Genomic DNA, 24797 nt, shown 5'->3' with positions numbered 1-24797 from the left:
TTTTTTTAAATGGTAAAAAGACAGCCATGTCAAATATAAAAACAGAACTATATACTGTATATATACTGCCTATATATACTGCCTATATATACTGTCTATATACTGTCTGTATACTGCCTATATATACTGTCTATATACTGTATATATACTGCCTATATATACTGCCTATATATACTGCCTATATACTGTATATATACTGCATATATATACTGCCTATATATACTGTCTATATACTGTCTGTATACTGCCTATATATACTGCCTATATATACTGCCTATATACTGCCTATATACTGTCTGTATACTGCCTATGTATACTGTCTAAATACTTCCTGTATACTGCCTATATATACTGCCTATATACTGCTCATATACTGCCTATATATACTGCCTATATACTGCCTATATACAGATATACTGTCTATATACTGTCTAAAATACTGCCTATATACAGATATACTGTCTATATACTGTCTATATACTGTCTGTATACTGCCTATATATACTGCCTATATATACTGCCTATATACTGTCTGTATACTGCCTATATACTGTCTGTATACTGCCTATGTATACTGTCTAAATACTTCCTGTATACTGCCTATATATACTGCCTATATACTGCTCATATACTGCCTATATATACTGCCTATATACTGCCTATATACAGATATACTGTCTATATACTGTCTAAAATACTGCCTATATACAGATATACTGTCTATATACTGTCTATATACTGCCAGAACACACTGGGGATGTGGGTTGCAGCTCAATCCAGATTTATCTCCAGACAGAGTGAACTGTTAAATTGACAGTTGCACACACAAGTTGGATGAAATGCAGCCCAGATTCTTGTGTAGAATTAAGCAATAAGGCACTAGGGGTGTGGTATATGGCCAATATACCACGGCTAACGGCTGTTCCTGGGAACGACGCAACGCTGAGTGCATGGATACAACCCTTAGCCATGGTATATTGGTCATAATACCACACATCTCAGAGGTGCCTTATTGCTATTATAAACTGGTTACCAAGGTAATTAGAGCAGTAAAAAATACATGTTTTGTCATACCCGTGGTATTACGGTCTGATATACCACGGCTGTCAGCCAATCAGCATTCAGTGCTCAAACCACCCAGTTCATAATTGTGTTTATAATCAAGCATTCTGCCATTCCTTTACTCTACCTGGACTTCCGGCATCAGCGACATGGCAGAGACTGACTTCATACACTCCAGTGACACGGTTACTGAGGAAGAGAAGAGAGAACAGAGTTAGTACTGTCAGATTCCACAGAGAGGGCTTGAGGTGGGGCCTACCCACATAGAGATATATAACCTAGAATAATATGGTCTAATTCTATTTCTACGGGCCTAGCTACCTCTCTGAGGGCCTTAGGCAGCCGGTGCTGAAAAGGTTTCTAATGGAGCGAGAGGCAGGGAGCTTGGCGTCACGGGAGTAGAACACCATACAGAAGTCTTTGGTGATCACCGTCGGCTGGGTGCAGTTCTCCATCTGAAAGGAATAGACCAGAACCAGCATTAAACTCACATCACTTTACATTGTAGTGTACAGGCTAACTCACCACTTCCCCCCCCATCAATATAGAGAGCCAACATAGGTGATGTTTCTGGGTTGCAGCGAAGGAAATGTTTACCTCTAGGTAGGCTGAGAGGGTGATGTAGATCTTCTCTCCATAGGGAGTGACGCGGTTCAGAAGGAGGGAGTTGTGCATGGAGCTGTCCCATGCTGCCTCAAACCGGTAAAACGTCCTGTAGGTAAACACAAGGGAAAAAGTGAGTGTTTTTTGTGTCTAGCACAGGAGGCTGGTGGTACCTTAATTGGGGAGGACAGGCACGTGGTAATGGCCAGAGCGGAATTAGTGGAAAGGTATCAACAACATCAAACAAATGGCTTCCGTGCTTTTGATGCCATTCCATTCGCTCCATTCCAGCCATTATTATGAGCCGTCCTCCCCTCAGCAGCCTCCACTGGTGTATAGACGTTGTTTTCAATTTGTCAATGATGAGTGACTGGAAACACGTAGTATGACTTTCCTTCATCGGCATAGATCAGGCAGTATCAAGAGGAAAGGGTATTCAGTTGTGCAAGCCCCTCAAAGACAAGGGGTACTGAAACAAACTCTATACATGGACAGAAACAACAGCTTTGAATTCACTGCTAAGCGTCATGTCAAATGAACATGTCGGGTTAAAAACAAGTGCAGAAAAAAAATTGAAATAAAACAACAAAAAGCAAAGAAACAAAGAAGTGAAAAGCAGAGGAGGAGAGAAGCAGAAAGGTTGTATAAAGAGAGGAGAGAAGCAGAAAGGTTGTATAAAGAGAGGAGAGAAGAGAGGAGAGAAGAGAGAGGAGAAGCAGAAAGGTTGTATAAAGAGAGGAGAGAAGCAGAAAGGTTGTATAAAGAGAGGAGAGAAGCAGAAAGGTTGTATAAAGAGAGGAGAGAAGCAGAAGGATTGTATAAAGAGAGGAGAGAAGCAGAAAGGTTCTATAAAGAGAGGAGAGAAGCAGAAAGGTTGTATAAAGAGAGGAGAGAAGCAGAAAGGTTATATAAAGAGAGGAGAGAAGCAGAAAGGTTGTATAAAGAGAGGAGAGAAGCAGAAAGGTTGTATAAAGAGAGGAGAGAAGAGAGGAGAGAAGCAGAAAGGTTATATAAAGAGAGGAGAGAAGCAGAAAGGTTGTATAAAGAGAGGAGAGAAGCAGAAAGGTTATATAAAGAGAGGAGAGAAGAGAGGAGAGAAGCAGAAAGGTTGTATAATAAGAGGAGAAGCAGAAAGGTTGTATAAAGAGAGGAGAGAAGCAGAAAGGTTGTATAAAAGAGGAGAGAAGCAGAAAGGTTGTATAAAGAGAGGAGAGAAGCAGAAAGGTTGTATAAAGAGAGGAGAGAAGCAGAAAGGTTGTATAAAGAGAGGAGAGAAGCAGAAGGATTGTATAAAGAGAGGAGAGAAGCAGAAAGGTTCTATAAAGAGAGGAGAGAAGGAGAAAGGTTATATAAAGAGAGGAGAGAAGCAGAAAGGTTATATAAAGAGAAGAGAGAAGGAGAAAGGTTGTGTGTTATACCTATGGTCAACTCCCAGGGAAACACTGCAATACAGCGAAGCACAAAGAAAAGAGAAGAGGGCGAGCGGGTTAAACAAGCAGCTGAGGATTTCACAGCAGCAAAGTGACCAAAATATACAGTGTTAATATACAACAACAAATAAAAAGAGAAACATAGACATACTGCAGCAGAACATTATGGAAAATCATATTCGGTGTTGTTGTGAAAGAGAGAAACAAGCTAAAGCCATTGATTCATAACTACAGTATGTCCAGTATGCACAGTATGTCCAGTATGCACAGTATGTACAGTATGCACAGTATGTATAGTATGCACAGTCTGTCCATTATGTCCAGTATGTACAGTATGCACAGTATGCCCAGTATGCCCAGTATGTCCAGTATGTACAGTATGCACAGCATGCCCAGTATGTCCAGTATATCCAGTATGTCCAGTATGCACAGTATGTCCAGTATGTCCAGTATATCCAGTATGTACAGTAAAAAGCTGAGAAAGGGGAAAGCATACGTACTTGTCGTCATACGAGGGCCAGACGTAGCCTGCAGACAAGATGTTGAGGGAGAGGATGTTTGGGTCAATGATGGTCTCGTCAGCCTCCGGAGTATTCCGGATACGCCCTGAGAGAGGTCAAAGGTCAAAAGTCAAGAGATGGATGTTTATGATCCACCCGACACAGCCAGAAGAGGACTGGCTACCCCTCAGAGCCTGGTTCCTAGGTTCCTAGGGAGTTTTTCCTAGCCACAGTGCTTCTACATCTGCATTCTTTGATGTTTGGGGTTTTAGGTTGGGTTTCTATATAGCACTTTGTGACATCTGTTGATGTAAAAGGCCTCTACAAATACATTTGATTGATCGATTGATGTACTGTAAAGATGGAGCTAGTGGATCTTTATTGTCATTACGCTCTGTTGTCTCCTAATAAAGCATTCTTCCAGCCGTACTCACCCACCACCAGCTCCTTGACCTCCTTCCACTCTACGTCATTTCCTGTCTCGTGTGCTATGGTAACTGTGATCCTCCTCTGGATGCCCTGTGGACAGGTCACCACACAGGAAGTCAACACTGGGCTTTGAATAACTGAGAAATAGATTCAAAATGTTGCAATTCTTTACCTGATGAAGGAGGAAGGTTCCATGGCAAGGCATGCCACCTCTGTGGTCCACCACTGAAGGGATATAGCTGAGGACAAACACAGAACAAATGTACAAACTATATGAGTAGATTATGATTGTTGTGTCCATTTGATTCCTTGATACGAACGGGGAAGTAAGGAAATAGATGTTAAGGTTGCTCACTCTCCATTGGCCTCCAGCTCACAGATCTCAAAGAAGGCCATGAGGTCATATTTGGAGTGACATGGGCCTGCCATGGAGCGGGTCAAGGTGTTTAGCTTGGTGGCCGGCACTGTGAAAGAGAAGGAATGAATCTGGCCTGGTTAACGTTCTGGCACTGTGACAAAACACTTTGCTAAGATAAAGAGAAGGACACAATGCCATGTTTGAACCCTCACCTGGTTTAGACAAGGGCATGACCCTCGGGAATTGCCTCCTAGAAGGTCGAAGGGGACTGTAAAAAAAGTGCGAACTTTTAAAATGGACTATTTTAGCAAGACAGTGAAACGGGATCAATTGAAGAAGAAGAGAACAAGTAGAGTTTTATCACCTGATGAGGTCTTTGCAGAGAGGTGGGAACGGCTGTTTCTGGTAGTGACCAAACACCTCGAAGACGATGGGCTGGGTCTTGATGTACTCCACAAACGACTTGGTGACCTCTACCGTGATCTAATAGACAAATCAAAAGTGAGGTTAGCCATCACTCAATAAGGCCTGTAACAATGGATGATACAAGGAAATACAAAATAAATGTACTAAATAATGGTAATATCATAGAAATGAGACCTATTAGTTGTAATGAAAAAGAACATATTGTTTCTGGTCAGTGCTTACATTTTGTACATGGTAGAATCCCAGAGGAGGTCCCCTGCCTGTGTTCTTCAGTGGCTCAGTGGAGAAAGCCTCGTCATGTCGGTGGATGAAGCTGGAAGTAGAAAAACACATTCAATCAGTATTAAATATTCATTAATCATGTACATTGAGTGTATACAAAACAATATACATTAAACTACTGCACTGTAACATTACTAAATACACTGAGTGGACAAAACATCTTTCCATGTCACAGACTGACCAGGTGAAAGCTATGAGCCCTGATTGATGTCACTTGTTAAATCCACTTCAATCAGTGCAGATGAAGGGGAGGAGACCGGTTAAAGAAGGATTTTTAAGCCTTGAGGCAAATGAGACATTCAGTGGGTGAACGGACAAGACTAAATATTTAAGTGCCTTTGAATGGGGTATGGTTGTAGGTGCCAGGCCCACCAGTTTGTGTCAAGAACTGCAACACTGCTGAGTTTTTCACACTCAACAGTTTTTCATATCAAGAATGGTCCACCACCCAAAGGACATCCAGCCATTGGAGTCAACATGGGCCAGCATCCCTGTGCAATGCTTTTGACACCTTGGAGAGTCAACATGGGCCAGCATCCCTGTGCAACGCTTTTGACACCTTGGAGAGTCAACTTGGGCCAGCATCCCTGTGCAACGCTTTTGACACCTTGGAGAGTCAACATGGGCCAGCATCCCTGTGCAATGCTTTTGACACCTTGGAGTCAGCATCCCTTGCAATGCTTTGACACCAGCATCCCTGTGCAACGCTTTTGACACCTTGGAGAGTCAACTTGGGCCAGCATCCCTGTGCAACGCTTTTGACACCTTGGAGAGTCAACTTGGGCCAGCATCCCTGTGCAACGCTTTTGACACCTTGGAGAGTCAACTTGGGCCAGCATCCCTGTGCAATGCTTTTGACACCTTGGAGAGTCAACTTGGGCCAGCATCCCTGTGCAACGCTTTTGACACCTTGGAGAGTCCATGCCGTGACAAATGTAGGCTGTTCTGAGGACTAAAGGGAAAGTGTTCTTGATATTTTTACACTCAGTGTATAATATTTACTACTCTCAATATCCTGCATTGATTATGAGCACATTTGATGGAAACTTGTCTTTCACTGTCGGACGAATCTGCCATAGGAATAACACCAACCCTTAGGAATAACACCAACCCTTAGGAATAAACACCCAGGAATAACACCAACCCTTAGGAATAACACCAACCCTTAGGAATAACACCAACCCTTAGGAATAACAACCCAGGAATAACACCAACCCTTAGGAATAACAACCCTTAGGAATAACACCAACCCTTAGGAATAACATTAACCCTTAGGAATAACATTAACCCTTAGGAATAACATTAACCCTTAGGAATAACACCAACCCTTAGGAATAACACTAACCATAAGATTTAAGTTTGTTTAAATCAAGAGAGGATGGGTTGTTTCTGGATAGAGAGAAGTAACAGGCCCTGAATGGCACGGCATTGTCATAGCATAGCTATGAGACAGTTAGAATGCGAGGACTGCCTAAGTTAAAGTACCTGAACCATAGACACTTGTAGTTGTTCCTAAGAAGAGATTTTAGAAACAAATGCCCCCATATGCAACATCATCATCATCATCATTCAAAATGCTTTTCCTCACTGACATCTTGTCAAGTCTCTCTCAAAAACATTGAACCTAAACCTCAAGACACTTCCTGGTCAAATAAAGTCTAAAATACATCAAAAGTTGGATGGGAGGCACTAACTTGAACTGGCAGAAGATATCGGCATATTCGGCAGAGATGCTGGAGGCTTGCAGCACGGTGACCCTGAAGGTGAAAGTGGATCCGATGCGGAGGTGGGACAGGGCCTTCTCCTGGTTCAGCTCCAGGGGTAGTTCCAGACCCAGAACCCCCTTCAACGGGCTCTGAGGGGCCTCCGGAGTGGCTGTGACGGGGGACAAGTCTGGGGTCATAGTGAGGACATGTTGACCTTTCAGTTAACATTTAATTGACATATTATGGTTTATTTGGATAGGAGGCGATACGAAACACATCGACACATTGAATAAACAATTATCCGATGCATTACACCCTAGATAATGCATTACACCCTAGAATGTGTTACAATGCATTACACCCTAGATAGGCTTACATAAATGTCTTCTCTAAACATATTTGTGCGGATAATGTCTGAGGAACACAATGGGATTAAGTCGTTGACTTTGTTTGTCATCCTCAATGTTTTGTAGTGTGGGCGCTGCCATTGTACACCAATGAATATCTCTTTATAGTAGAAAGGGAGGGGCCTAACGTTGAGACCACACTTGCAATACCAACAGAACATCCATAACACATTATATTAAAGAAAAATCAGGTGTGATGATGATGAATATGATGACTACGATGCCCTCACCAGCACAGGTGTTGTTGTTGACCTCGTCAGGGTCAGCTCCTATGTCAGAGGTCTGTCCCTCCCCCTCAACAAAGAAGCTCCTCTTGGGAGGTGTTAGAGTGAGACATGCTGCCAGAACACGACTCTGTCTGGAACTGACCAGACAAACACTTGATATGATATATATTATAACCCTTTTAGATAATGATACTGCATTGTTTTAGATACAGCATGCAGACAGTGGCTTGGCAAGTACTCCAGTTTTTATATCATCTCTTACTGATTCTACCTTCTCAAACTGTTGGTCCTCAAAGGAGATCTTGGCAGTTCCTGACTGTCTGACACCAGAGCCGTAGTCAGGGGCTTCTTCATCAGCTGGGGAGAGAAGACAGCTGGTTGGTTACGACTCCAAACACTCAACAAATACTAGAAGCATCCATAAACAAACTGTAATAGCTGTTGTATCACTCTGTCTTTCTCAGTTTCACAAGAGTCAACTCTCTGTACCTGAGATGGCCTGCACTGCCACCCTGAGGAAGCCCTTCACCTCTCCCTTCTCACTGACGATGGCCACACGGTGCACCAGGGGCACGGGGTACAGCAGGTTACTCAGGTACACAAAGGCCCTGCGGACGGGGACAGAGAAGGAGAGGGGAGCAGGAACAGACACAGGGAAATCATTTCAGAGCGTCATAGAATCTTGAGGTGGTCTCTAGTGGGGCAAGTCTACTAGCCCGGGCCCTGTTCAAATATTTTTCACGTGTATCCTCCCCTCTGTATCTTATTGGATCTGTTTCCATCCTTTTGCTCTCATAATGAAAACACTGGCTGCTTAGTGATTACCTGAAGGAAGTAAGGGAAAGACGGCTACATTTGAAAAGAACAGGGCCTGGGTCCATGACTGACCTGCCCACCAGACGGAACCATGGGAAGCGGTCATAGAAGGGGTCCCCCCCGGTCAGGGCCTGGTCACAGTCCTCCACAGTGCTGCTGGGCACCTCCGCCGCACGGTCGTACATCTCCCTCATCAGGTCCAGCCTCTGCCTACAGGGGGCAGAACAGTCAACACACAGTCAGCACAGATTACCTCAAACCAACAGACACAGTAGATGCTGGGCAACGTGAACCCATATAGTCCTACATACCAGAGCTATGTGCAAAATAAACTCCCACCATCCCCCCACACATACCGGAGTTTCTCCAGGGTCCAGTAGTGTGTGGCCCCGTTCTTCTGGTCCTGGATGTCCACTGCTACGATGGTGCGGGGGAAGGGCTGTCTCTCCCTCTCCTTGGTCACGCTGGGGGGCAGCAGGTCCGGGGGCAGTGGGGAGTACAGAGTGTCGGTCAGCAGCACAAACTGGAACTGGACCTGCAAAGGAGAGAGTGGATCATTTTAACATTTTTAGCACATTAGCAACAAAATAGTTTTGTTTTAGAATGTTGATGTCAAATCTCATTTCACCGACTCATCGAACCGATTGACAATTGAAAAGGTTCAATGACTACGCAAGTTTTTTTTTGTTGCAATTACCAGTCTTTGCTGACACGTTGAATGGATTTACAGTTTCCTAAGACAGTTAACATTTTTACATTTGAGTCATTTAGCAGATGCTCTTATCGAGAGCGGTTTGCAGCAGTGAGTGCACACATTTGTTTTGTTGTTCATACTAAGAACAGTACACGTCTGATTCTGTGCACACTCATTTAGTAGATTGACTGAACTGATTAACAACACAGTTTCATTTTACAGATAGCTGACAGTTTCACCATTGAATCTTTGTTCTACTTTATAGATATAACGTACAGTGAGCTCCAAAAGGTATTGGGACAATGACGCATTTGTTGTTGTTTTGGCTCTGTACTCCAGCACTTTGGATTGGAAATGATACTTTGTGCCCAATAGAAATTAATGGTAAATAATGTATTGTGTCATTATGGAGTCACGTTTCTAGTAAATAAGAATATAATTATTTACCATTCATTTCTATTGGGCACAAAATCATCTGAAACACAACCAAAAAAAAACTGCGAATGCATCTAACAAGTGTGTAGAGTCACAAGCTTTCTGTAGTCATTGCGTGCTAGGAATATGGGACCAAATACTCAACTTTTGACAACTTTAATACAAATATATGTGAATTTGTTCCAATACTTTTGGTCCCCTAAAATGGGAGGACTATGTACAAAAAGCTCTGTAATTTCTAAACGGTTCACCTGATATGAATACAAAATACCCTCAAATTAAAGCTGACTGTCTGCCGTTCAACCACATGGTTGTTGTATCATTCCAAAGTGCTGGAATACAGAGCCAAAACAAATGTGTCACTGTCCCAATCATTTTGGAGCTCACTGTATATTTTATTTTACCTTTATTTAACTAGGCAAGTCAGTTAAGAACAAATTGTTATTTTCAATGATGGCCTAGGAACAGTGGGTTAACTGCCTTGTTCAGGGGCTCTGGGATTTGAGCTCAGGGATTTGATCTTGCAACCTTTCGGTTACTAGTCCAACGCTCTAACAACTAGGCTACCTGCCGCCCCAAAATATAATGACAGTGTACCTACCTTCTTCTTGAGCTCCACACTGATGGCGTTGGCTTCCTTGAGGAAGATGGCGTTTCCCCACAGCAGGTCCCTGAGGGAGGTAAACTGGTAGAAACGCCACTTACGGAATGCCCACAGTGCAAGCTCCGTCTCACACTTGGTCCATGGAACTATGGGAAAAACTTCAAACATTCCATCATTCTAAAAAAGATTCCATTGTCTGGCCTCAGCAACGGGCATTTTATTTCAAAACGATTGTAAAATTTTGAAAAAGGGTGGTCTAGGTGGATAACTGTCAATCACTGTCTCACCTTCCTCCTCAGGCTCCTCCTCTTCCTCTGGGGGCTCCAGGCAACGGGAGTTTCTGTCCACCTGTTTCTGCAGGGCCTCCAGTTTACTCTCATAGTCCTAGGAGAGACCATGGTACAAACACATCAAATCACATGACAGAATATAGCGCATATATCTCATACGTATTTCAAAAAATCTCTTAGTGGCCTGTCTTACCAGTCTCTGTTGTTCCAGAAGGTTACTGGCCTCCTCTCTTTCTCTGCGGTACTGATCTTCTAACTCTTGAAGCCTGCAGACAAAACGATCACAAATCAGTTTTAAGCTTTATAAAAGGATGATAGTTCATTACAGTTGGTGCTTTGCCAAAGGTAGCCCATCAATTATTGTACCTTGACTCCATCTCCTGCTTCATGTCGATGCCCTGTTTCTCCAGCAGCTCTCTCTGGGCGAAGGCCCAGTCCACGGGCTCCACGGGGTCTCAGCGAAGGGCGTCCTCTCCCGCTCCTGCCGCGCCTGCTCCGGGTCATTGAAGCGGAACACATGGCTCTTCCCCATGATAATGCGGTTCCCTGGGGTCAGGAGTCAAAGGTCAATCTGAGGTCAACCGCATCATGCATCAGTTGTTTCATACATTTTTACCTATTGATGTTTTTCTAACCCTGGAGTGTTCACCTGTGATGATTCTTAGTTTATTTGTAGATGTTGTACATGGAAGCTGATTCATGCCAAAACAAATAAAACATTTTTAAATAAAATCCTTACAGAGTTGTTCAGTATGTTTTACGTGTGTGGTATATATGTTTCCCACGCTCAGTGGAAGACGCTGAGGGGTTCAAGACTTACCTGAGCGAAGCAGAGTAGGCATGGTCACCAGTTTCCCGTTGACATAGATCTCCGCCCCCTCGCAGGGCTCCAGGAAGACGTTCCCTGTGTCATCATCATCAACAGACAAGAACCACCGGGGATGGTGAACATTTGACCATTCTACTGACTCTCTTGCACTGGTTCTCTGCACACTCACTGGACACTACCCACACACTCACTGGACACTACCCACACACTCACTGGACACTACCCACACACTCACTGGACTCTACCCACACACTCACTGGACTCTACCCACACACTCACTGGACTCTACCCACACACTCACTGGACTCTACCCAAACACTCACTAGACTCTACCCACACACTCACTAGACTCTACCCACACACTCACTAGACTCTACCCACACACTCACTACTAGACTCTACCCACACACTCACTAGACTCTACCCACACACTCACTAGACTCTACCCACACACTCACTAGACTCTACCCACACACTCACTAGACTCTACCCACACACTCACTAGACTCTACCCACACACTCACTAGACTCTACCCACACACTCACTAGACTCTACCCACACACTCACTAGACTCTACCCATTCTACTGTCTGCTGTGATTACACTACTATAACTAAAGTCTAGAACCTCATTAGTCCACGTCTCTATAGTCTAGAACCTCACTAGTCCACGTCTCTATAGTCTAGAACCTCACTAGTCCACGTCTCTATAGTCTAGAACCTCACTAGTCCACGTCTCTATAGTCTAGAACCTCACTAGTCCACATCTCTATAGTCTAGAACCTCACTAGTCCACGTCTCTATAGTCTAGAACCTCACTAGTCCACATCTCTATAGTTTATAACCCAGTCATCCTAATCTAGTGTCACACCCTGACCTTAGAGAGCCTTTTTATTTCTCTATTTGGTTAGGTCGGGGTGTGATTTGGGTGGGCATTCTAGTTTTTCTATTTCTTTGCTGGTCGGGTATGGTTCCCAATCAGAGGCAGCTGTCTATCGTTGTCTCTGATTGGGGATCATACTTAAGCAGCCTTTTTTCCCCCTTTAGTTGTGGGATCTTGTTCTTGCATAGTTGCTGTCTAGCCCTGCAGAACTTTACGTTCAGTTTTGTATTTTGTTGTTTTGTCGGAGTTCAGTATTAAAAATCATGAACACTTTCCACGCTGCGCTTTGTTCTCATTAATCTAACGACGGACGTAACGTCTAGTCTATTAGCCAGTCATCCTAATCTATAACACCAGTCTTCCTATAGTCTATAACAACAGTCATCCTAATCTATAGTCTATAACCCAGTTTTCCTAATCTATAGTCTATAACCCAGTCATCCTAATCTATAGTCTATAACCCAGTCATCTTAATATATAGTCTATAACCCAGTTTTCCTAATCTATAGTCTATAACCCAGTCATCCTAATCTATAGTCTATAACCCAGTCATCCTAATCTATAGTCTATAACCCAGTTTTCCTAATCTATAGTCTATAACACCAGTCATCCTAATCTATAGTCTATAACACCAGTCATCCTAATCTATAGTCTATAACACCAGTCATCCTAATCTATAGTCTATAACACCAGTCATCCTAATCTATAGTCTATAACACCAGTCATCCTAATTAATAACCCAGTCTAATCTATAGCCAGTCATCTTAATATATAGTCTATAACCCAGTTTTCCTAATCTATAGTCTATAACCCAGTCATCCTAATCTATAGTCTATAACCCAGTTTTCCTAATCTATAGTCTATAACCCAGTTTTCCTAATCTATAGTCTATAACCCAGTCATCCTAATCTATAGTCTATAACCCAGTTTTCCTAATCTATAGTCTATAACACCAGTCATTCTAATCTATAGTCTATAACACCAGTCATCCTAATCTATAGTCTATAACATCAGTCATCCTAATTAATAGTCTATTAGCCAGTCATCTTAATATATAGTCTATGACCCAGACATCCTAATCTATAGTCTATAACCCAGTTTTCCTAATCTATAGTCTATAACCCAGTTTTTTTAATCTATAGTCTATAACCCAGTCATCCTAATCTATAGTCTATAACACCAGTCATCCTAATCTATAGTCTATAACCCGGTTTTCCTAATCTATAGTCTATTACACCAGTCATCCTAATCTATAGTCTATAACACCAGTCATCCTAATCTATAGTCTATAACACCAGTCATCCTAATCTATAGTCTATAACCCAGTCATCCTAATCTATAGTCTATAACATCAGTCATCCTAATTAATAGTCTATTAGCCAGTCATCTTAATATATAGTCTATAACCCAGTCATCCTAATCTATAGTCTATGACACAGTTTTCCTAATCTATAGTCTATAGCCCAGTCATTTTACTCTATAGTCTATAACACCAGTCTCACTAGTCCCAGTCTCTACAGAGTCTCTATAACCTCTGGTGTACTCAGGCATAATCTGCCAGTTATTTCTCCCATAGAAATATAACTAATAGAACTAGCATGGATCGTCCACAGTTGGTCAATTCAATCTCACCTTCTCCCCCGGGGCCTGTGGTGCTGCTGAAGGTGCAGTGCTCGTCCTGGATAAAATGGCCGCTGAGCACGATGTCCTGGCGACTTCTGGCGTCCTCACGACCCACCCTGAGGGAAAGATACAGAGGACATGGAGTCTAGAGTGATTTGCTGTACGCAGATGTATTTCTTGTAAGAAAGCTATTTCAGTCTTCACATTCGGAAGATGATAAAATATCCTCGTCCACTTCACAGGACCACTCATCACCTTTGATATTCCAGGTAGTAAACTTAAACAGCTGACCCCCCTACTCCAAATCCATATATACTGTACTACAGGACTGTTGGCCACCTCAGTCCAAAATAGTTCTCAATGAAAAGTGCACATTTCCTGCAGGTGAAAGAAAGAAGGGGTTCTTACTTGGTGGTCCCATCTTTAATGTAGTAGAGTAAGCACTCAGACATCAACGGGTCCTCGTTTAGGTTCACCAGGTGAGGGGTCTGGAAGAAAGACATGAACATTAGGACTTGTGTCTAAATGTTGTTGACAGGGGTTGTTGTAGCATGATGGGGGGAAAGAATTATTATGTACAGAGCATTATGGGTACTGTAATGGATATCATTACAGTTGTGATAGGGGTGTACTGTATTTTTGAGGTTCTGACCTTCTTGGGGAGAACACGCCCACGGTGCCTCCATCTTCTCTCATGGCCACACCCATCTCAGCCAGTAGGGCTTCCCTACAGATAACAGAGAGCCATGTTTTGGGGGGATTAGGGTTTGGGTTAGTTATAACGGTTATTTAAGACAGAGGGACTCTAGGTTTCTTCCTAGGTTTTGGCCTTTCTAGGGAGTTTTTCCTAGCCACCGTGCTTCTACACCTGCATTGCTTGCTGTTTGGGGTTTTAGGCTGGGTTTCTGTACAGCACTTTGAGATATCAGCTGATGTACGAAGGGCTTTATAAATACATTTGATTTGATTTAGATGAGGATAATGGCTCAATCCGTCTAACACACCTCTGCATCCGGATATCTTCAGTACGGCGCAGCTTCTCCTCCCAAGTTTCATTGAGCTCTGCAATGATTTTCTCTGTTTCCTAGGGTGGAAAGAATGACAAATGTCTACATTGGTATGGTACACACATGGTATTACTAAGCATTGTGGTTAGCCTCCCTCACCCTTGCCATCTCTCTCTAATTTTCCTCTTCTCCTCTCTATCTCCATCTGTCCCCAGCCGTCTCTCTCTCCCCACCACCTTCCTCTCCTCCTCTCTCTCCCCTTCCCACCCTGTCTCTTTCTCCTTCAATCCCTTTAGCTCACACAGTCACTTACTCACTCCCCCACTACCTCTCATTTCACCCTACCTACCTACCTACCTTGAGTCTCTCTATGGCCTCCTCGGATGCGGGGCTGAAGATGCGGTCGTGCAGGTTTGCCATGGAGCCCGCGCGGCTGGACAGAGCAGAGAGTGAGGGGGAGGGGCTCATCCCAGTCATGGCATTGGTCACTGTGGATAGATCACCCATTTGATTGACAGCCTGGCGTTTATTGACAAAGTTGTTGTAATCACACAAGTCTGCCAGAAGAAGAGCGGGAGTGTGTGGGGGAGAGAGGGAGAGAGAGGGAGCAGACAGCAGGAAGGTGAGGAAGAGGAGACATCGGGGTGGAGAGAAAAACAGAGAGATGGACATATGGAGGAAAGGGAAGAGCAACAAAAGAAGAAGAGAGCTCAAAAGATGGATTGTAGAAGCAGACAGGTGCTTACCAAAGCCACTGCAGAGAGAGCGAGAAAAGAGCAACTTAAACTGACGGAATATGTTAAGCATACGATAAGTTAGAGCCAATGCATTTCTCTGACATTCATATGCAAAATACATTAAATACAAAGCTAAACAAGCAATGTTATATGAAGACCAGCCAATATATAGGGCAGCCTAGAAGAAATGTCTTTTAGTTCTTACTTGCAGTATAATCTCCAGGCTGAAAGGCTGTGAAAGCATTATTGAATTAAATTCAATGCAATTCCAAAAAACGTTATTCATCCGCAAGGGACAATTATGCCGGGCAAGCAGTGTGAATTAGAAGGCAGCTGAGCTCTAGAGACCCAACCAGAGCCCACATTAAGAACCTGGCATATCAAAGCTCCTCTTCAGAAGCAGAGCATCCAATCAGCTAGCTACACACCCAGAAGAGAACCGGTGTAACCAAGGCTGCATGCATCCCAACAGTCTAAAATGGCTTCCTCCCCTCGTCTCCTCTTCTTGATCTACACTGATCTGAAAGGACTGGACAGGTGGACAAGTCTGTTCCCTAAGAGGAGTCCACCATCTTGCGTTCACCTATTCCATGTTTGCAGATCAGTGCAGATAAACGAGGGAAATGAGAACATGGAAAGTACTATGAGAGCAGTTTCTTGTCTACAGGGTCTGCTGGTCTCATGTAAAACCTTTCTATAGGTTTTAGATGAGTTTTGGTTCGGAGTCCTGTCATAGCTCTGGGGTGTAAGGACTTCAGTGTCATAAGAGTTTGAGCTTTATTGTCAAGTTCGCTGCAAAAGCGTTAGGTTGCTAGAATATACACACTTTTCAAACCAGCTATCACAGGACCAGGACATCGATACGCTGAGAGGAGAGGGAGAGAGAAGAGTGTGTGTGAGACACTCATCCTGTGTGTGTGTGTGTGTGTGTGTGTGTGTGTGTGTGTGTGTGTGTGTGTGTGTGTGTGTGTGTGTGTGTGTGTGTGTGTGTACTCACTGTCTATGATATCTCCCAGACCCTGAGCAAAGAGGAGGTCCTTGAGGCGACACACCTCCTCCTTCAACTCACGCACCAGACGGTTGTTGGGGTCCTCGTTGATAACAGCGTTACAGCGGATCTGCTTAGCGCGGTCTGCATACCTGAGAGAATGAAAACCATTAAAGGGGACGTTCACCCCAAAATCACAATTCTACTTTGTTCATAATTACATTGACAGTGGAAACATGGGAGCCTTCAAGGCATCCTTACTTGAAGCTCCTGGTTTACTTTCTGGTTTAGTCTCCTAATGCATTGTCATTACACTTCACAAATGATGACAGTGAAGTACTATAGGGTCATCCAATGACTACTATGTTTTTAACCAGAGAATGTTACCTCAGAGCTGGGTTCTTACCTGAGGGTGCTCAGGGTCTCGTCATAGTTGATATCAGCAGGGCTGAGGGCTGCCACCATGGCGGTACGAGAGTTACCTCCTAATGGACAGAAAGAAAGGGGAAAACAGATGAATTGTGGATGAGGGCGAGAGGAGGAAGGATTATTTAAAGGGTATCTGCAGAGGAATTAAACAAAAGAGTAAACAGTGATGAGGACGCCACAATTATTGTAGTCGGCAGGACCTGGGCTACTAGGTGGAAAGCACGTACCCAGGTTCTCTCTCAGTAGCCAGGTCAGCACTGAGTCTCTGTATGGGATATGGCTCTCCACCTTCTTCTTCTTCTTGTTCTGTTAACAGATAATCTTCCCAATTAGAATACTGCTTCAATAGAAGTGCATTTACATGTTGACAAATGTAGGAATACATATAAGAAACGTTTGTTAATCATCCATCTCTTAATACCATTTCCCAAAATATTTTCTCATGACAGAAATTGAATAAGTAATTGAAATGGTGTACCTTATTTGGTGCGGAGTCCTAGAAAGATAAGAAGTTGACAGTATTGAATTAATAGACAGTCTTACCAAGTTGCTTAAATTACCATACAGACAACGAGTTGTGTACAGAAGAGTAAGGACTCTAACCACTTCAGCTAAAGCAGAGATGACTTTTCCCAGTGTGGTTAGAGATTTGTTGATATTTGCTCCTTCCTGAAAAGGAACAGATGGGGCGAAGTTAATCAATCGGGAAGCATTGCTTGGGACGCAAAAACTACAATCTCCACAATCTCAAGACACAGAGCCTAGATGCTTTGTAAAAATGCATAGACTCGTCAACTAGAAATGTTAACTCAAAACTTTGAGGAATTCATACATCGACATCACTGGGGGATCAAATTCAGCCCATAAAGTAGACCCAAAAAAGACCCTCTCACCTTCAGCCTGGTTCCTTTGGCTCCTGTAGAGTCAGCTCTCTCACTCCCAGCCAGATCCACCAGGCTGATCTTGCTCACCTGCAACAAGAAACCACTCTGGTGTCATCATTTATTTTGGCATGAATCTGCTTCCGTACTCTGTATTGTAAAGGGAAAATGTCCAGATTCCAAATACACAGCGGCAGACCCAATAAACGCTCTGTGAGGGCTTATCTGTAATGAGCATTGAGTAGTATTATCATAACATGATAACACTGTGGATGTCCAGATAACATGGCAATAGATCTCAACTATAAAAGTGTAAACCATACATATTGGTCAAGAGTTATTAACTCTTTGGCCTCAAACCATTGCAGAAGCTTGAACAGGAGGTTGAACCTGGTCATTAAGTTGTTGTAAGCCTGTACCGTACCTTCTCAGACGTGTTCTCTGAATCCATGTCGTGTTTCTTCTGAGTGAAGATGATGTTGAAGACAGCGTGAGAGCGGCTGCTGGTCTCGTTCATGTTGGTGGCTGCCACCGTCCTGAAGGAAGAGAGAATGTAACCTTATGACATCCATCCATCCCTCCCTCTTTCATCCACCATCCACCATTCCAACCCACCCACCTATCATCCATCCATCCATCATCCATCCATCCCTCCCTCTTTCATCCACCATCCACCCTTCCAACCCACCCATCTATCATCCATCCATCCATCATCCATCCACTGAAAGTCTCATTTACCTGGCCTTGTTGCCAGACTCCATCAGGTCCTGGATGTCGTTGTAGGAGGTGACGGCCAGTTTCGACAGGTCCTCCACGTAGGGCCCCATCAGGGGGTGCTCTCTCACACGCAGGTTCCCTTTGTTCTTCGGGTTTAGCAGGTCACGCACACGCTCACAGTAGATCTCCATGTAGCTCACCTGTGGAGGTCGTCAATACTCTATAGAAGTGCCAATCAAACCAACTAAGTGCCAATCAAACCAACGAGGTGCCAATCAAACCAACGAGGTGCCAATCAAACCAACTAGGTGCCAATCAAACCAACTAGGTGCCAATCAAACCAACTAGGTGCCAATCAAACCAACTAGGTGCCAATCAAACCAACTAGGTGCCAATCAAACAAAGGTGCCAATCAAACCAACTAAGTGCCAATCAAACCAACTAAGTGCCAATCAAACCAACTAAGTGCCAATCAAACCAACTAAGTGCCAATCAATCCAACTAAGTGCCAATCAAACCAACTAAGTGCCAATCAAACATCTATTGAGAACTTGGGATACAAAAGACTCTTATCAGAACTCTTATCTTATGTTTGCATTATGACAATACTGTGTCTTCCCCATTGTTTTTACATATCACTTGTCTTGGGGTTAAGCACCCTAATGTGGATTTGCCATTTCATGACTGTCAACCACGTTAGGATACAATTAGTTATGGTGGATTCTATATAGATTTAACAGAGCTATTCATATCCCCCTGGAGTTAAAGTAAAGTTTCCTTCATTTTGAGTGTTATATCGTATTTGTGCATCTCTGAGTGATGTTCTAACAATTCCCAGGGTCATTTCATGTGTATCTGATTTATTGGCGTTCAAACAGGCAGAAAGCAGGCCGGTATGATGAAGCACCGTGATAAAGTCACTCTCACTATTCTGGAAGTTAATAGGAATACGACTTTAAGATGGCGAAAACCTCTATCATACATCAGATTTCAATCCTGGCCGATGTCATAACTCGGGAGGATGGTGTCTCTCGAATGAACCATTGATCTTATGTTTGCATTTTTTTTTTTTTTTTGTATGTTTTGCATCTATCTTATTCCTACCCTGAGAAATTGTCAATTTAACGGAGGGTCTAGCACATTTTTCCAATTTGTCTGCCTCTTTAGTCCAGGATGCATTGCATGGTGCCATTGCTAGATATATTATAGAAAGGAGCAATGCATTGTGGCAATGCATTGTGGATTTTGTAGTCGACTTGAGCTGAAACAGATTTCCACAACGATTTTCCATGTTGCTACAAACCTTATTATAACGCCAAAACGTTAACACTTTAAAATCCCTAACCTACTATGGAGTAGGCCTCTCTTGTATTCAAGCTTACTCTAAAAACAGTAGAGGGTCGGGAGCACTCACCTCTACGGAGTAGGACAAGCTGTTGTCCGTATTGCTGTCACTGATCTTGGTGAAGAGGTCCTCACACAGCTAGCAGAGAAGAAAGCATGGAGGGTCATTTGTTATTATTGTTGTTGTTATTTGTATTTATTAAGGCTCCCCATTAGCTGCTGCACTCTTCCTGGGGTCCAGGAACATTAAGGCAGTTATATACCATTTTAAATATTACATGACATTATATGTTATAACACTTTCACAACCCATTAAGTGTGTTTCCTCAGGCCACTAATCTACTATCACATATCTACAAAATTCATGTGTATGTGTAGAGTGAGTGTCTTCTCATGTGTATGTGTGTCTGTGTCTGTGTGTGTGTGTCTGTGCCTGTGTGTTTGTGTCTCTTCACAGCCTCCGCTGTTCCATAAGGTGTATTTTTATCTGTTTTTAATCTGATGTGGAATAGAGTTCCATGTAGCCATGTCTCTATGTAGTACTGTGGAATAGAGTTCCATGTAGCCATGGCTCTATGTAGTACTGTGGAATAGAGTTCCATGTAGCCATGGCTCTATGTAGTACTGTGGAATAGAGTTCCATGTAGCCATGTCCTATGTAGTACTGTGGAATGAGTTCCATGTAGCCATGTCTCTATGTAGTACTGTGGAATAGAGTTCCATGTAGCCATGGCTCTATGTAGTACTGTGGAATAGAGTTCCATGTAGCCATGTCTCTATGTAGTACTGTGGAATAGAGTTCCATGAGCCATGGCTCATGTGGAATAGAGTTGGCTCTATGTAGTACTGTGGAATAGAGTTCCATGTAGCCATGTCTCTATGTAGTACTGTGGAATAGAGTTCCATGTAGCCATGTCTCTATGTAGTACTGTGGAATAGAGTTCCATGTAGCCATGGCTCTATGTAGTACTGTGGAATAGAGTTCCATGTAGCCATGTCTCTATGTAGTACTGTGGAATAGAGTTCCATGTAGCCATGTCTCTATGTAGTACTGTGGAATAGAGTTCCATGTAGTCATGGCTCTATGTAGTACTGTGGAATAGAGTTCCATGTAGTCATGGCTCTATGTAGTACTGTGGAATAGAGTTCCATGTAGCCATGGCTCTATGTAGTACTGTGGAATAGAATTCCATGTAGTCATGGCTCTATGTAGTACTGTGGAATAGAGTTCCATGTAGTCATGGCTCTATGTAGTACTGTGGAATAGAGTTACATGTAGCCATGGCTCTATGTAGTACTGTGGAATAGAGTTCCATGTAGCCATGTCTCTATGTAGTACTGTGGAATAGAGTTCCATGTAGTCATGGCTCTATGTCCAGTACTGTGGAATAGAGTTCCATGTAGTCATGGCTCATGTAGCCATGTAGTACTGTGGAATAGAGTTCCATGTAGCCATGGCTCTATGTAGTACTGTGGAATAGAGTTCCATGTAGTCATGGCTCTATGTAGTACTGTGGAATAGAGTTCCATGTAGTCATGGCTCTATGTAGTACTGTGGAATAGAGTTCCATGTAGTCATGGCTCTATGTAGTACTGTGGAATAGAGTTCCATGTAGTCATGGCTCTATGTAGTACTGTGAAATAGAGTTCCATGTAGTCTGTGAAATAGAGTTCCATGTATCATGTCTCTATGTAGTACTGTGGAATAGAGTTCCATGTAGCCATGTCTCTATGTAGCACTGTGGAATAGAGTTCCATGTAGTCATGGCTCTATGTAGTACTGTGGAATAGAGTTCCATGTAGTCATGGCTCTATGTAGTACTGTGGAATAGAGTTACATGTAGTCATGGCTCTATGTAGTACTGTGGAATAGAGTTCCATGTAGCCATGGCTCTATGTAGTACTGTGGAATAGAGTTCCATGTAGCCATGTCTCTATGTAGTACTGTGAAATAGAGTTCCATGTAGTCATGGCTCTATGTAGTACTGTGGAATAGAGTTCCATGTAGTCATGGCTCTATGTAGTACTGTGGAATAGAGTTACATGTAGTCATGGCTCTATGTAGTACTGTGGAATAGAGTTCCATGTAGCCATGTCTCTATGTAGTACTGTGGAATAGAGTTCCATGTAGTCATGGCTCTATGTAGTACTGTGGAATAGAGTTCCATGTAGCCATGGCTCTATGTAGTACTGTGGAATAGAGTTCCATGTAGTCATGGCTCTATGTAGTACTGTGCGCCTCCCATAGTCTGTTCTAGACTTGGGGACTGTGAAGAGACTTCTGTTGGCATGTATTGTGGGGTATGATCAGGTGTCTGAGCTGTGTGCTAGTGGTTTAAACAGACACCTCGGTGCATTCAGCATGTCAACACAAGTAGTGATGAAGTCAATCTCTCCTCCACTTTGAGCCATGAGAGATTGACATGCAAATGATTAATGTCAGCTCTCCGTGTACATTTAAGCCGTGCTGCCCTGTTCTGAGCCAATTGTCACTTCCCGAGGTCCCTCTTTGTGGCACCTGACCACATGATTGAACATTAGTCCAGGTGTGACAAAACCAGGGCCTGTAGGACCTGCCTTGTTGATTGTGTTGTTAAAAAGGCAGAGCAGCGCTTAATTATGGACAGACTTCTTCCCATTTTAGCTATTGTTGTATCAACATGTTTTGACCATGACAGTTTATAATCCAGGGTTACTCCAAGCAGTTTAGTCACCTCAACTTGCTCAAATTGCACATGATTTATTACAAGATTTAGTTGAGGTTTAGAGTTTAGTGAATGATTTGTAGGAGCAACCATATGGAACACACTTTCTGGCTTAGATTGAAAATATGGCAAGTAGGAGTGGCAATATTGTCCACTATTATCCTCAGTAATTTTCCATTAAATCAGACCTCAGTGGCTTTTCATTGTTGATAGACAACAATATTGTTTTTAATGGATGCATGCTTATTAGTAACTGAAATAAGCAATTTAATAAATGTGTCAAGTGCAGCGTATGGTTGCTCCTCATTGCACACCACAGACCAACAAATATTCTTTAAATCAACAACATAGGAATCACTACAAAACGTATTGTATGACCTCTTATACACTATATTAGGGCCAGCCTTTGGAACTTTGGTTTTCCTTGATATGGTTACTAAAAACCAAATTGTATTTGTCTCAAGCTGGGGATATACAATAGGTGTAGACCTTACAGTGAAATGCTTACTTACAAGCCCTTAACCAACAATGCAGATCAAGAAATTGTAACGGCTTTCCTCCTCTTCGTCTGAGGAGGAGTAGGAGAGATCGGACCAATACACAGCGTGGTATGTGTTCATTATGTTTATTTGCCTGAACACCAAAATACAAAATAACGACGTGAAGAAACAAAAACCGAAACAGTCCCGTGTGGAACTGACACGGAAAATAACCACAACTCAAAGGTGAAACCAGGCTACCTAGGTATGGTTCTCTATCAGGGACAACGATTAACAGCTGCCTCTGATTGAGAACCATACCAGGCCAAACACAAAAATCCCAGATCATAGAAAAAGGAACATAGACAACCCACCCAACTGACCATACTAATCAAAGACATAACAAAAGAACTAAGGTCAGAACGTGACAGAAATATAGTTAAGAAAATATTTAGTAAATAAACTAAAGTAACAAATAAAAAGTAACACAATTAAATTACATAACAATAATGAGGCTATATACAGGGGTACCGGTACCGAGTCAATGTGCGGGGGTACAGGTTAGTCGATGTAGTTTGGGGTAAAGTGTAGGTTGGGGTAAAGTGACTATGCATAGATAATAAACACTGAGTAGCAGCAGGAAGCTTGGTCCCAGTGATGTACTGGGTCGTACGCACTTCCCTCTGTAGCGCCTTACGGTCGGATGCCGAGCAGCTGCCATACCAGGCGGTGATGCAACCGGTAAGGATGCTCTCGATGGTGCAGCAGCATAACTTTTGAGGATCTGAGGACCTATGCCAAATCTTTTCAGTCTCCTGAGGGGAAAAGGTGTTGTCGTGCCCTCTTCACAACTGTCTTGGTGTGTTTGGACCATGATAGTTTGTTGGTGATGTGGACACCAAATAATTTGAAACTCTCGACACGCTCCACTACAGCCCTGTCGATGTTAATGGGGCCTGTTCGGCTCTCCTTTTCCTGTAGTCCACGATCATCTCCTTTGTCTTGCTCACATTGAGGGAGAGGTTGTCCTGGAAACACACTGCCAGGTCTCTGACTTCCTCCCTATAGGCTGTCTCTGTTGGTGATCAAGCCTTCTTGGCTAAATTCCCAAGCTGGCCCTCAAACCATCACGGTCACCTAATAATCCCCAGTTTACAATTGGCTCATTCATTCCCCTCCTCTCCCCTGTAACTATTCCCCAGGTCGTTGCTGCAAATGAGAACATGTTCTCAGTCAACTTACCTGGTAAAATAGCGGATAAATAAAAAAATACCACTGTTGTGTCGTCAGCAAACATAATGATGCTGTTGGAGTTGTGCTTGGCCACGAAGTCGTGGGTGAACAGGGAGTACAGGAGGGCAGTAAGCACACACCCCTGAGGTGCCCTTGTGTTGAGGATCAGCATGGCAGATGTGTTGTTGCCTACCCTTACCACCTGGGAGTGGCCCATGAGGAAGTCTAGGATCCAGTTGCAGAGGGAGGTGTTTAGTTCCAGAGTCCTTAGCTTAGCGATGAACTTTGAGGGCACTATGGTGTTGAATGCTGAGCTGTAGTCAATGAACATCATTCTCACATAGCTTTTATTTTTGTCCAGGTGGGAAAGGGCAGTGTGGAGTTGGGGTTGTATGTGAATTGGAGAGGGTCTAGGGTTTCTGCATTGATGGTGTTGATGTGAGCCATGACCAGCCTTTCAAAGCACTTCATGGCTACCAATGTGAGTGCTACGAGGAGGTAGTCATTTAGGCAAGTTACCTTCACTTTCTTGCCACTGGAACTATGATAGTCTGCTTGAAACTTGGGAATTACATACTCGGTCAGGAGAGGTTGAAAATGTCAGTGAAGACACTTGCCAGTTGGTCTGCTCATGCTCTGAGTACACGCCCTGGTAATCCACCTGGCCCCGCGGC

At 43.2% G+C, this 24797-nt stretch overlaps 1 protein-coding gene across 1 annotated transcript in view; it reads right to left on the bottom strand.

Moving 5' to 3' along the window:
* Positions 1-24797, bottom strand: part of kif1ab (kinesin family member 1Ab) — a 44787-nt gene that overhangs the window by 7319 nt on the left and 12671 nt on the right. The window contains 38 exon segments of the mRNA XM_042307863.1: positions 1190-1251; positions 1384-1517; positions 1660-1774; positions 3084-3107; positions 3596-3701; positions 4030-4114; positions 4197-4263; positions 4380-4488; positions 4595-4650; positions 4747-4865; positions 5031-5121; positions 6785-6965; positions 7434-7507; positions 7509-7567; positions 7702-7787; positions 7920-8038; positions 8319-8456; positions 8603-8781; positions 9977-10125; positions 10267-10363; positions 10463-10535; positions 10636-10717; positions 10720-10815; positions 11090-11173; positions 13613-13719; positions 14012-14093; positions 14257-14330; positions 14608-14687; positions 14968-15098; positions 16345-16487; positions 16742-16820; positions 16992-17070; positions 17243-17260; positions 17368-17433; positions 17658-17735; positions 18070-18181; positions 18384-18562; positions 19777-19845. Coding sequence (XP_042163797.1) covers positions 1190-1251; positions 1384-1517; positions 1660-1774; positions 3084-3107; positions 3596-3701; positions 4030-4114; positions 4197-4263; positions 4380-4488; positions 4595-4650; positions 4747-4865; positions 5031-5121; positions 6785-6965; positions 7434-7507; positions 7509-7567; positions 7702-7787; positions 7920-8038; positions 8319-8456; positions 8603-8781; positions 9977-10125; positions 10267-10363; positions 10463-10535; positions 10636-10717; positions 10720-10815; positions 11090-11173; positions 13613-13719; positions 14012-14093; positions 14257-14330; positions 14608-14687; positions 14968-15098; positions 16345-16487; positions 16742-16820; positions 16992-17070; positions 17243-17260; positions 17368-17433; positions 17658-17735; positions 18070-18181; positions 18384-18562; positions 19777-19845 — 3682 coding nt within the window.

Source organism: Oncorhynchus tshawytscha, linkage group LG28 (assembly GCF_018296145.1).
Source record: "Oncorhynchus tshawytscha isolate Ot180627B linkage group LG28, Otsh_v2.0, whole genome shotgun sequence".
Classification (NCBI taxonomy): domain Eukaryota; kingdom Metazoa; phylum Chordata; class Actinopteri; order Salmoniformes; family Salmonidae; genus Oncorhynchus; species Oncorhynchus tshawytscha.
The sequence above is the reverse complement of the archived record's forward strand: the minus strand, read 5'-3'. Positions and strand labels throughout refer to the sequence as shown.